This window comes from Pantherophis guttatus, chromosome 6 (genome assembly GCF_059756535.1).
Source record: "Pantherophis guttatus breed Tessera chromosome 6, ASM5975653v1, whole genome shotgun sequence".
Classification (NCBI taxonomy): Eukaryota; Metazoa; Chordata; class Lepidosauria; order Squamata; family Colubridae; genus Pantherophis; species Pantherophis guttatus.
Genome location: NC_142068.1, coordinates 88590302 through 88602790, shown reverse-complemented (window position 1 = coordinate 88602790; position 12489 = coordinate 88590302). Strand labels below are relative to the sequence as shown.

General features: G+C 42.9%; 1 protein-coding gene across 7 annotated transcripts in view; it reads left to right on the top strand.

Moving 5' to 3' along the window:
* ZMIZ1 (zinc finger MIZ-type containing 1) overlaps positions 1 to 12489 on the top strand; it is a 520224-nt gene that overhangs the window by 369613 nt on the left and 138122 nt on the right. For all 7 annotated transcript variants that reach the window (XM_060694124.2, XM_060694123.2, XM_060694122.2 and 4 more), the window contains one exon: positions 8290 to 8395. In XM_060694124.2, coding sequence (XP_060550107.2) covers positions 8290 to 8395 — 106 coding nt within the window. The remainder of the gene's footprint in view (positions 1 to 8289; positions 8396 to 12489) is intronic.

Below are 12489 nucleotides of genomic sequence, written 5' to 3'. Positions count from 1 at the left end.
CAATCATTCAGCCAAATTTAAAACATCCAACTAAGATCATTTTAAAACCCCTATCAAAACCCAATTTAAAAAACCTTTATCCTGTCAGTCCAGCTTGCTGGAATAATAGGGTCTTCAGAGCGCGATGGAAGGCACGGAGGTCGGGGATCCTTTGTATGTCCGGGGGCAGTTCATTCGATAGGGCCGGGGCCCCCACAGAGAAGGCTCTCCCCCTGGGGGTCGCCAGCCTACACTGTTTGGCTGACAGCACCCTGAGGAGGCCCTCTCTGTGGGAGCGTATTGGTTGGTGGGAGGCAATCGGTGGCAGAATGCGGTCCTGTAGATAACCAGGTCCTAAGCCATGGAGCGCTTTAAAGGTGATAACCAACACCTTGAAGCACACCCGGAAGACCACCGGGAGCCAGTGCAGCAATTGCCACCTCGGAGAGAAAATGAAGGCATTCCTCTCAGTCTTGCCAAGAAGCCAGTGGCCTGCTGAAATACAGTTATTAGTCCATTTGTTTACATATAGATATGTCAATCTTGTGGTTTTAAAAAAAATTAGAAAAAGAGGAAGTTTGGTTAAGCTATTGTGCAGGGTTTTTCCACAACCTGCCTTACTCACTTTCTTTCAAATAGCAGATTTATCAGCCAGTTTTAGGAATATATACTCAGGGTTAACTTTAAATAGAAGCACCGTTTTCCTCACCAGGCTTGAATGCAGTTGCTAATAATTTTCGTGAGAAATTCTCTCGAAGTATCTGAATGTGTTTGTTTTGTACTGGAATGATGCTATCAGGTTTTTTTTAACACTGCTTATGGTGTTATCATTAAAAGGTAAAATACAAAACAGAAAAACAAACAAACAAAAGAAAAGAAAAGCATACATTAAACCCTAACAACAACAACAAAAGGGGAAAAAATAGTGTACAAAAAGAAAAGGAAAAAGTGATCAAATAAGTTTAACATTTAATATGTAGGATCTACCTTGGCTGAATGCTGAAAAAAAAAGAACAAATCTCATACATACATACATACATACATACATACATACATACATACATAGATACATACATACATCTCTTAAAATTAATCTATTTATATCATCTCTCTCTCTCTCTCTCATCTATCTGTCTATCATCTATCTATCATTATTTGTCTGTCTGTCTATCTATCTATCATCTATAATTATCTATCTATCTATATCATCTATCTATCATTATCTTTTACATATATATATATATATATATATATATATATATATATATATATATATATTATTTCTTTTAAAAAAAATACAAACAGAAAATTTATCAACAAACAGATCGTGGTGAGAACCTTACACAATACATTACCTTCAGTCCAAATATACAAATGAGAAATAAAAACTAAGCTAACATTGTCCTCTTTTTATTCTGTTATTTAACCAAACATACCATAGGTCCCAATATTGAAAATATGCGGAAACTTTTTGATCTCTTAAAATTTTTGTTAGCCTATCGGCTTCTGCACATTCCATAATTTTCCCTAAAATCAAATCTTCAGACGGTAGGTCTTTTCCCTTCCAATTTTGGGCGAGACATATTCTTGCTGCAGTTGTAGTATAGACTATCAGATACCATTTGTTAGTGCCTGTTTTATCTGGCCTAATGTTTAGTAAGTAAAATTCAGGTTTCAATTGTAATTTGTATCCAGTAATTTCTAACAACCACCTCTGAATAAGTTTCCAAAATTCAATTACCCTGGGTAATTGACCATACATGAAAATAAATACCTAGCTCCCCACACTTCCAGCACTTCCATCTATCATTATCGATCTGTCTGTCTGTCTGTCTGTCTGTCTGTCTGTCTGTCTGTCTGTCTGTCTATCTATCTATCTATCTTCCTATTTACTAATCAAAGAGAAAAGCAATTTAGAACTAAGGAAAAATTTCCTGAAAGTGAGAACAATTAATCAGTGTAACAACTTGCCTCCAGAAGTTGTGAATGCTCCAACACTGGTAGTTTTTAAGAAGATGTTGGATAACCATTTATCTGAAGTGGTGTAGGCTTTCCTAGCCTAGGCAGAGGGTTGGACTAGAAGGTCCCTTCCAACTGTTATTCTATTCTATTTATATCATCTGTCTGTCTGTCTTTCTTTCTTTCTTTCTGTCTGTCTCTGTCTGTCTGTCTGTCTATCTATCTATCTATCTATCTATCTATCTATCATCTATCTAGAATCGATATATAACAAGAAAGAAGAAAAAGCAGTCAACAGGTTAAGCTAAACATTACACCTGAGGCTAACAGTTTTGAGTCATTTCCTATTCAAGAGTTGACAGGAAGTGTACAAACTTTTTAAAAAATGCCCTGTTTTGGGCTCACAACCTGAGTTTTGAACCTGGGCTTGATGATTTCATTCTTGCCCATCTCTGAGGGAAGAATGAAGCAACCTGGCAATAAGTCGTGTGAAGTTGGAACAGCTTATTTTTGAACTTGGGGAAAGGGGCGTCTCGTTCTGGAAGGGTTTCAAATGCAAACTGTTTAGCCCATCTGTTTTAGAATAAAGGTTCCCGCTTCATAACTTCAAAAGCTTGCCTGTTCTCTGGGAGGGATAAACATTTGTTCAGAAGCAAGAAAGTAGATCAGTTGGATAAAAGGAATAGAAAGGAAAGGTGCAAAGCTATGAAAGAGTTAGAGATGGTCAACTTTGGAGAAGAGAGAAGAGAGGGTGATGATGGAGATGGGTACCTTCAGCCAGTGGTGGGATTCAGCCGGTTTGGGAGAGTTTGGGCGAACCGGTACTTAAATTGCTGGCTGGCCCCTCCCCTCCCTGCCCTTTCCAGGAGTTCCCACGCACCCCATTTGTCTCCCGGGTACGTGCAGGGAGGCCTACTAGGCCCAAAATGGGGTGCAAGGGGGATGCGGTGCACCCCACTGTGGCCTGTTTTCTCTCCCAGAAGGATTCAGGGAGGCCTACTAGGCCCAAAATGGGGCGAGGGGCATGCGGCACGCCCCCCCCTCCCCCATGGCATGTTTTTGTTCTCAGGAGGCTGCAGGGAGGCTGAGTGCTGCCAGTCACAACCACTGGCCACGCCCACCATGGCCACGCCCACCCAGCCACTCATTAGGCCAGAGAACTGGTTGTTAAATTATTTGAATCCCATCACTGCCTTCAGCTATTCGGAAAGGTATTCAAGGACATTTTCTCATTTTTTTTTTTAGCCATACAGTGTGACTGTGGCCTCAAAGGATTGGGGACCAAATAAAAAATAGAAGAAAACTAGTACAGATAGTCCTTGGTTTACAATCATTCATTTAGTGACCGTTCAAAGTTACAATGGTGCTGAAAAAAGTGACCATTTTTCACACTTATGACCATTGCAGCGTTCCCCATGTTCACGTGATTTGCATTAGGATGCTGGACATCTGACTCACATTTATGATGGTTGCAATGTCCCGGGATCACGTGATCCCCTTTTGTGACCTTCTGACCAGCAAAGACAATGAGGAAAGCCAGATTCACTTAACAGAACTCGTCACTAACTGAACAACTGCAGTGATTCACTTAACAACTCTGGCAAGAAAAGTCTTAAAATGGGACAAAGTTCACATAACAAATGTCTCACTTAGCAATATAAATTTTCAGTTCAATTGTGGTTGTACGTTGAGGACTACCTATATTGAATAACGAGAACAAATGGAACCTTCTTTTAGCAACTGTTTTCGGTGGCCCCTCTGTGAAAATAACTGATTTAGAATGCAGCCCATGACGTGACGTTGGCTGTGAAAATAATGTGTTTCATTTGTGGCAGAAGGCAGCAAAGTTGCTCAGGGACAGGAATATTTTGCATGCCAAACACCTCTGCTTTGATTCCTGCAATTTTAAGGTTGGTTTGAGAAATTTCCCTCTATGAACCTGTGAAAAGATTCAAGCGCTTTGCATGCAGGAAACGGGAATTAGCAGCTTTCTCTGTGCGTAAAATGATAACATTAGACTTGATTCATTTATTCATTCATTCAGTGTCTTCCCTAGCTATTTTGCTTCCTTCTCTCATGTGCTAGTTACATATAAAAGATAAAGTTTCCCCTTGTCAAGCAAGGGGAAAATCAGGAGATTCAGGCAGTTCCAATGAATATAAAGATTTATTGCAAGCTTCAGCACTCTACAAGAATCTGGCCAACTAACAGTCAAGGGAAATGAGCGGGAGATAAAAAAGGCATTCAAGGTAGGCTGGAGTTAGATCTCTTGTGGGCGCACAGGGACTTATGACTGAGGACATATTTGACCTCTCCCTTGGGCTCCGCCTGGTCATCTCCTACCCCCTGCTTAGTCGTATTTGACCCTAGGGGGTGATTTTCATCTCTGGTTCCCTAAGCAAGGAAGCCAGCATTGTCCATGGACTCTTCTGTGGTCATGTGGCCGGCATGACTACAGGTAATCCTCAATTTAGGACCACTATGGAGCCCAACATTTCTCTTGCTAAGCGAGCCAGTTAAGTGAGTTTTGACCTATTTTATGACCTTACTTGCTACAGCTGTTAAGTGAACCACTACAATTGTTAAGTTAGTAATATGGTTGTTAAATGAATCTGGCTTCCCCATTGACTTTGCTTGTCAAAAGGTCACAAAAGGGGATCGCATGATCCTGGGACACTGCAACTGTCATACAGTAAATATGAATCAATCAATCAGAATAGAGCTGGAAGGGACCTTGGAGGTCTTCTAGTCCAACCCCCTATACCAGTGATGGTTAACCTTTTTGGTGCCGAGTGCCCAAAGCGTGAACATGCGTGCGCAAATGCACGTGCACATGCCAGAACCCCCAAAATGCAATGCAAGTGCCCCCCACGCATGTACCCCATTTTGGGCCTAGAAAGCCTCCTGCACCAATCTGGAAGCCAAAACGGGGCGCAGGGGCACTGTGCGAGCCTCCCCCCCGCACCCTGTTTTGGGCATGGAAAGCCTCCTGCATCAACCTGCACCTCCTCATGTATGCACCCCACCCCCCATGCATGCGTCCCATGCATGCACCCTGCCCCCCCCCATGCATGTGCGGCAGAGACCCGAAGACCAACTGGCCAGTGGCAGGTGCATGCGCATGCACGGTGGAGCTGGGCTGGGGTGACGGCTGGTGTGCCTGCAGAGAGGGCTCTGCGTGCCACCAGTGGCATGTGTGCGATAGGTTCGCCATCATGGCCCTATACCAGTGGTGAAATGTAAAATTTGTTACTACCAGTTCTGTGGGCGTGGCTTGTTGGGGGGGGATAATGTGACTGGGTGGGCGTGGCCAACTTTTTTTTTTTTTACTTTTAAAAGTATTTTTTTCTACGACATTAAGTGGTTGTAAAGAGAAGGAAAAAAATGCTCTCAAAAGCCTCTGACGATCAGGCAACTCAGCTGTGATCATCAGAGGCTTTGGCCAAAGAGGTGTAGAAAAAAATGCTTTTAAAAGTAAAAAAAGAAAAGCCTCTGATGATCGCGTGGCTTAGCTGGGCATGGAGGGGGGCAGGGATTTTTGCTACCAGTTCTCCAAACCACCTGCCACCATCACTACCGGATCGGGCGATCCGGTCCGAACCAGGAGCATTTCACCCCTGCCCTATACCATTTCAGACAAGTGGCTGCTAGGAAGTTGCCAAGCATCTGAATTTTGATCACATGGCCACGGGGATGCTGCAATGGTCATATGTGTGAACAACTCTCCTAAGTGACTTTTTTTTTTCAGTGCTGTTGTAACTTCGAAAGTCACTAAATGAATGGATATAAATGAAGGACTATCGTATTTTCCACCCTCCTTCGCATTTGGTGTCTGTTGCAAACAATGAAATTGCACCTCTGTGGCCTTAAGAGTTTCTTAAGAGTAAGAAAATGTATGCAGCATTTGGGAAACTTTTCCCAAGTTTTTTTTTAAAAAAATCTAAAGAAAATCAGATTCAAGAACTCCACACTTGAGACTGAACATTTAATATGATAGCTTTCGAATCACATCTGCTGTGATGTCCATAATGATGGCTAGATTGTCTGCAAACTAAGTTTTACCATCAAGAATTCAGTGATTCCTTGAAGATTTCCACTTGATGGATAAACTTTGGAAAACGATTGCTTTATTCCATTGATAGTCTACACCTGGTGTCAGCAACCTGCGGCTCTGGAGCCGCATGCGGCTCTTTGGGCCCTCTGCTGTGGCTCCCTGTCGGGTGATCCCACCACTGGCTGGCCCCGCCCCTTGCCCTCCCCTCCCAGTCACTCCTCGCCTGGCTTGAGAAGGTAAGGGCGACGGCGGTGGATGGAGAAGCGGCCAGGGCAGAGACAGAGAGATACAGAGAGAGGGGGAGAGAGGGGGAGAGGGGAAAGGGAGGGAAGAGAGAGAGATGTCAAAAGGGTTTTGTGGTTCCCGGTGTTTTTTAACAATCAGTTCTCTACACTAATGACCGGCTGGGTAGGGGGATCATGTGACTGGTGGAAGTGAGTGACATGGAGTTGGCCACACCCACCCAGGTTTTGTGGTGCCCGGTGTTTTCTTTTCTGTGGGAAACAGATCCAAATGGCTCTTTGAGTCTTTAAGGTTGCAGACCCATGGTTCTACATGGCGGCTCTTAATATAAGAATTGCTATTGCTTCCAGATTTCCATGGAAATATTTCACCCCCTCATTTTTAAACTGCAGCAAACCACCCATCCAGCTCGGGATCACACGCATTGTAATATTTTATCATTAATTATGAAAAAAGTGAATCATGTGAGGTACTTTGGATTAATAAGAACCGTGCGGTTGTGCTGACTAGCTAATACTAAAAAGCAGCATTTCATTAGCTTGGATAGATGATTATATAGTTTCCCTTTCCCTTTTGTTCTGTACCGGTTTTTTTTAAAAAAAAAATAGCAAGCCGTGTTGGACACAGATAATTGCATTTAATGAACCCTTCCTTTAATTCTTCAAGGAGATTTTATATTAAAACTATGGTGACAAATTAATTCTTGCAGTGTAAGCCCTTTGGAGTAAAATATAGCTGAAAACAAAAGGCTGGTGCTAAATTAATAAAATGCTACTAAATGCTTCTGTCTTCCAGTTCCTCTTTATAACTTTCTAAATTAAAGGGACATTAATATGATTCACAAATAACACTTTCTGTGTGTAGGGCATATAAATTGATTTTGTGTGTGTACTGCTGTTACCCTGTTTCCCCCAAAATAAGACATTCCCTGATAATAAGCCCAATCGGGCTTTTGAGGACATGGCAATAAGGCCAAGTGCTTATTTCAGGGTCTTATTTTCAAGGAAACACGGTATCTGAGAGGGGAGTGGGCCCTAAATCACAGCCAATACTTTTGAAGAAGTATGTATGAATATAAATGATCCCAACCAATCAAATGCAACCTTTGAGATTGTGAAGATCCTATTGAAGTATTTCAAGAGATCAGGGGTGATCTTGATCTGATCCAAGGCTTTGTAAGCTCCAAAGGAGAGCTTCGTTCTTCAAACCAGACTAACTTTTGGTAGAGGGTGGCAGACATCTTTAGTAATTTTGTAGCAAATCATGCCCTCTGTGCTTCAGTTCTGGATGCCGCTGATGCGAAAAGCAGCAAGCTGTGAGGTCCTTGGTGCTCTCAGAGGTTGGCGGGAATGGCTTGCCTTCAGAAGTTGTGGGTGCTCCATCACTGGAGGCTTTTTAAAAAAAGACTAGTGAGCCATTGGTCTGAAATGGTATAGGGTCTCCTGTTCGAGCAGGGGTTTGGACTAGATGACCTGCAAGCCAACTCTGTTATCCTGCCTCTCTTGCAGACGTTTCATTACCCAACTCGGTAACATCATCAGAGTTCCAACAGCGTTGATGATTTCACGTAGGGTCCCTAAAAACGTCCGCAAGAAACCAACCAAGCTCAGAGATCAGCAAGAACCCCACAGTTCAACCCTGAGCTACCAATATTCTCTTTGTTCATTAAAAAAAAAAAAAAAAAGCTGGAAGTTGTTGCAGTGAAGCGAAATAAGGCCAGTGTTGCTCATCGTTCATTGTAAAAAAATGGACCATAAATCCTAGAAACTAGGAATTGGGCAATGCTTGAGATGTGATTTCAAATCCCAGAAAGCATCTTTTGCATTTGAAGGGGGTGCACGGCTGTTTTAAAGAGCTGCAGACACTTCCATGTGCTCTGAAGAATGGAAGCAGAAACACGGTGCGGCCCTAGCCAGAAATTAAAGAAAGGAGAACAAAGGCTTCCAAATTCTGTTCTTTATACGTTGGGTTCTTCCAGCAGTAGGTTGGCGAGCAACGGACGATTTCCCAGAAACTCTCTGTGACAATTCTTTTCTTCTTCTTTTTTTCCTCAGGTTGTTAGCAGAGTGGCAGCACAACAGGGCTTTGACCTGGACCTTGGATATCGGTTACTAGCTGTTTGCGCAGCCAACAGGGACAAGTTCACACCAAAATCAGCTGGTAGGAACAACTGGTGTTCTTTTCCAGACGTCGTCGTTTTTTTTTTTTGCCAGAGACAACCTTGACAAGCATAACAATGCGCTTTTGTGCGTCTCTGGGAAAACGGAGAGGTTTTCCTCGCTTTCTCTTACAGCGTTTCTCTTAAAAATACACTGGGACGAGAAAAATTCACTGGGTCGCCATCTCTGTTTTCAAACTGTCTCGAGGAATAAATAAACCTAAAAAAACAAGAATCAATAGAGAGCGAATGAGCAATCCCAGAGAAATTCTATCCAAGTGGTGATGATTGTGGGGAATACTGACCCAGATGGTATATTGCGCATGTGTGCAGGCAGGCATTCATTCGTTGATTGTTTTAATAATTCATCGATGCGTTCGTTCATTTATTTGTGGATACATGAATCACCCAGGTCTATCTAGCGGTGTTTGAAAGCACCGCTCCCGGCCATTGTGGTATTTGCTTGTGACTTTGTGACTTCCGTCGTAGAGGATTTCTATTCTTGAAAGGTTGAAAGTGTTGCAGATAATTGTGCCTTTCCATTTTTCAATTTAAAAAATGTTTTGGCGACCTAGTGTCCATGACAGATTTTAATATGCTAGCATCTTTTCCAGTCCATTAGCAATAGCCATAGCACTTAGACTTATATACCGCTTTACAGTGCTTCACAGCCTTCTCTAAGCAGTTTACAGAGTCAGCATGTTGCCCCAACAATCTGGGTCCTCATTTTACCAACCTTGGAAGGCTGAGTCAACCTTGAGCCAATCAGGATTGAACTGCTGGCAGTTGGCAGAATTAGTCTGCAATACTGCATTCTAACCAGTGCGCCACTACTGCTCCATTAAAAAGGATGTTGTGTTGTGTATAATACAATGCACTCGGTTAAACTAATTACTAATTACTAATCGGGGAAAGAAAAGGGAAGTAGGATGAGGTAGGAGAGGAGGCAGGAGAAAGTAGGAGAGAAGAGGAGGGAGGGAAGGGAAGGAAAGGAGAAGAAGAAGAAGGTTTGTTGTGGAATGAGGGAAGAAAGAGAAGAAGAGCAACTCTGAATGTAATTAAAATGTCTTATTTTGATGCTTTCTTTAAGGGAAACATGTATATGTAGGATTTATTATGTATAAGAAAATGTATATTTTCTATTAAGTGGGGAAGGGGGAAAGGGTGGGGGGAGAAAATTGTTTGTATTTCTTATAAAACTTTTCAATTAAAAAAAAAACAAAACCTTGAGCCAATCAGGATCGAACTGCTGGCAGTTGGCAGAATTAGTCTGCAATACTGCATTCTAACCAGTGCGCCACTACTGCTCCATTAAAAAGGATGTTGTGCTGTGTATAATACAATGCACTCGGTTAAACTAATTACTTAAATCACTTTTGGTGATTTTTTTTCTCTTTTGAATGGGAACATGATGTGTATTTAAGCCTGTTGTTGTTGTTGTTGTTTTTTAGCCCTTTAGACATGTCTGTCTGACTCTTGACAACTTCATAGACAGGTGCTCTCCATGTTACCCTGTCAAGCACAGCTTCTTTCAGTTGTTGGATGTTCAACTTTGCATCAGATTTGACATTATGAAGCCAGCTTGTTCTTTGCTTGGCCCTTCTTCTTGTTCCACTAACCATTCCTAGCATCATAGACTTCTCAAATGAATTCGTACCCATGACATGGCCAAAGTAACTCAGACGCAGTCTTATGATTTCAGCTTCTACTGGTGTGTCTGGTTTTATATGATTTAACCCCTCTCTGTTAGTTTCTCTGACTGAACAATAATATGTGCCTATTGTATATCATGATAATGACATAACACCATGAGGTTATGGAGCAAATATTTGGTGCTGACCATTGTGGATATATGTTTTAAACATGGAATGCCTACCTGGGGCAAAGTGGAAATGTAGTTGTAAAAAGGTTTGATTTCTAGGTAAAATTATAAATGATCTTTGCCCCAGCTGTGTGAAGGTCCATAGTGATATATCAGTGATTATGTATTTGTGTTTGACTTTCTGTTCAGTCTGCATATTGTAGTCCAGGATATCTCAAGTTCAGGAATTGCCTTTTAGTGCTTTAGATGTAAATACAGAATAACAGAGCTGGAAGGGGCCTTGGAGGTCTTCTAGTCCAACCCTCTGCTGAAGCTGAAGATTGGACAAATGGCTGTCCAAGCTCTTCTTAAAAGCCTCCAGTGATGGAGCACCCACAACTTCTTGAGATAAGCCATCCCACTGATTAATTGTTCTCCTTAATTCTAGGTTGGATCTTTCTTTGATAAGCTTCCATCCGTGACCCCTTATCTTGCCCTCACGTGCTGGGAGGGGTATTTGCAAAAGACCATTTGCAGCAAAAAGCATGCTAAACTTCTGTTCCATCCACTGACTGCTTTCTACACGGTCTTCCGAGTTCCAGTCTGAGGAGGGAGGGGAAGTGAAATTCCTTCAGAATAATTGCAAAAGACTGCATTGTGAAATTGATCGATGGGTATGGGGTGAAACTGACTGGATTTGGGAAATGTTGTGACCTAGGCTCAAGTAGTTATTACCAGACACAATCAGTCCTAAACAAACATATCTTATTAGAACCTCTGAGAATTACTTCATTTTCAGCTTAGTCCAAATTAAGTCCAAAACAAATCCTTCATAAACTGTCCTTCGGTCTTATCACAAACTTTTGTCTTCTTTGGCACCCTGCCAAAGGCTTTTCTTGGCAAAGCCCCATGAAGTTCAGAAACAAGAGACACTGACAAGAAACAAATGTAGCAACATTGCTTTCCTACAAAGAGCCCAAGAGCCTTGCTGCTCTTTAAGTCTTCTGGGAGGGGCCAATCATCTCCTTGGCCTTACTCCCAAGTCATCCTTTTTGCTTTAGCCACTCTTGCCTTCTGGCAGCTCTTCGCATGCGTGCACTAGGAACAGGCTCTTCCTGTTCCTCTTCCTCTCTGCTATCTGCCTCTGGAGGCTCCGTAGTTCGCGCATCGCTTCCAGATGTCCCTGGCCCTGGCCCCATCTCTGCCTCCAACGCAGAGCCTTCATCCGGGCCTTCCCCTGACTCCAGGACTGACCCATTGTCCTCCCCAGCCTCCTCACTTTCCGACTCCGCTGCCAGCTCTGCAGGCTGCTGGTGGACCACAACAGGAAACTAACAAACGCTAGCCATGGGTTTTCAAGCCCAGAAGTGCTTCAAAACCTATTTCTAAAAGAATTGTTAACTATCAGCTGAGTGGACCTGTTTAAAAATCTTGCACAAAACCTGAGCGCATGTTGACAGTGGCTAAACCTGTTGTTCTAGCCCTCTGTTAAAACTAGTCTCTGCCCATCCCACTCCTCTATTTCAGCAATTGGTTATGGATCAAAAATGAAGCCCAGACATTTCTCAATCATGTTCTTTAATTAAATTAAAACAGTGAGGATGATGCCACTCCAGCATGTTAGGCAGGCAAATAAGAACTAGCAATGAAGTACTACAGAAGCTGCTGGAATAATTTCCAATCACCTGGGAGAAGACCCATCAGGAGCAACCTTGTATTAACGGACACGAGCAATTTATGCATTGTTGCAATCCTGAATCGATTGCATGATGCAAAATGGGTTCAACGTATTTTTATTTTATTTTGTTTATTTTGTTGTTTTTTTGTTTGACACGAGTCATTGTCTGAATTTGTGGTAAATACTGGATATGAAATAATGATTTCTTGGCTTGCATTGGAGCTGAATATTGGATCTAGAAGAGGGGGGGTCAAACTCGATTTCATGGAGAACCTCATCAGGGTTGTGTCTGACCTCGGGGGGCCGGGATGGGTGTGGCCAGGGTGGGTGTGGCCAGCTTGACATCACTCGTGTCGGGGGCACCTGTGGTGGCGCAAGCACTCTGCCAGCAAAAATGGGCTCCTGAGCTCCTTTTTCGGCTGTGACGGTCTCCTGCACCCCTCTGCCAGTGAAAACGGAGCTCGTGAGGGCCACCTCCCGAACTCCATTTTCCCTGGCAGAGGCACCGTGGGCCGATCCTTTGCTGTTTCTAGGACAGCCCTGCAGGCCAGATCTAAGGACCTTGTGGGCCGATTCCGGCCCCCGGGCCTTGAGTTTGACACCCCTGATCTAGATTG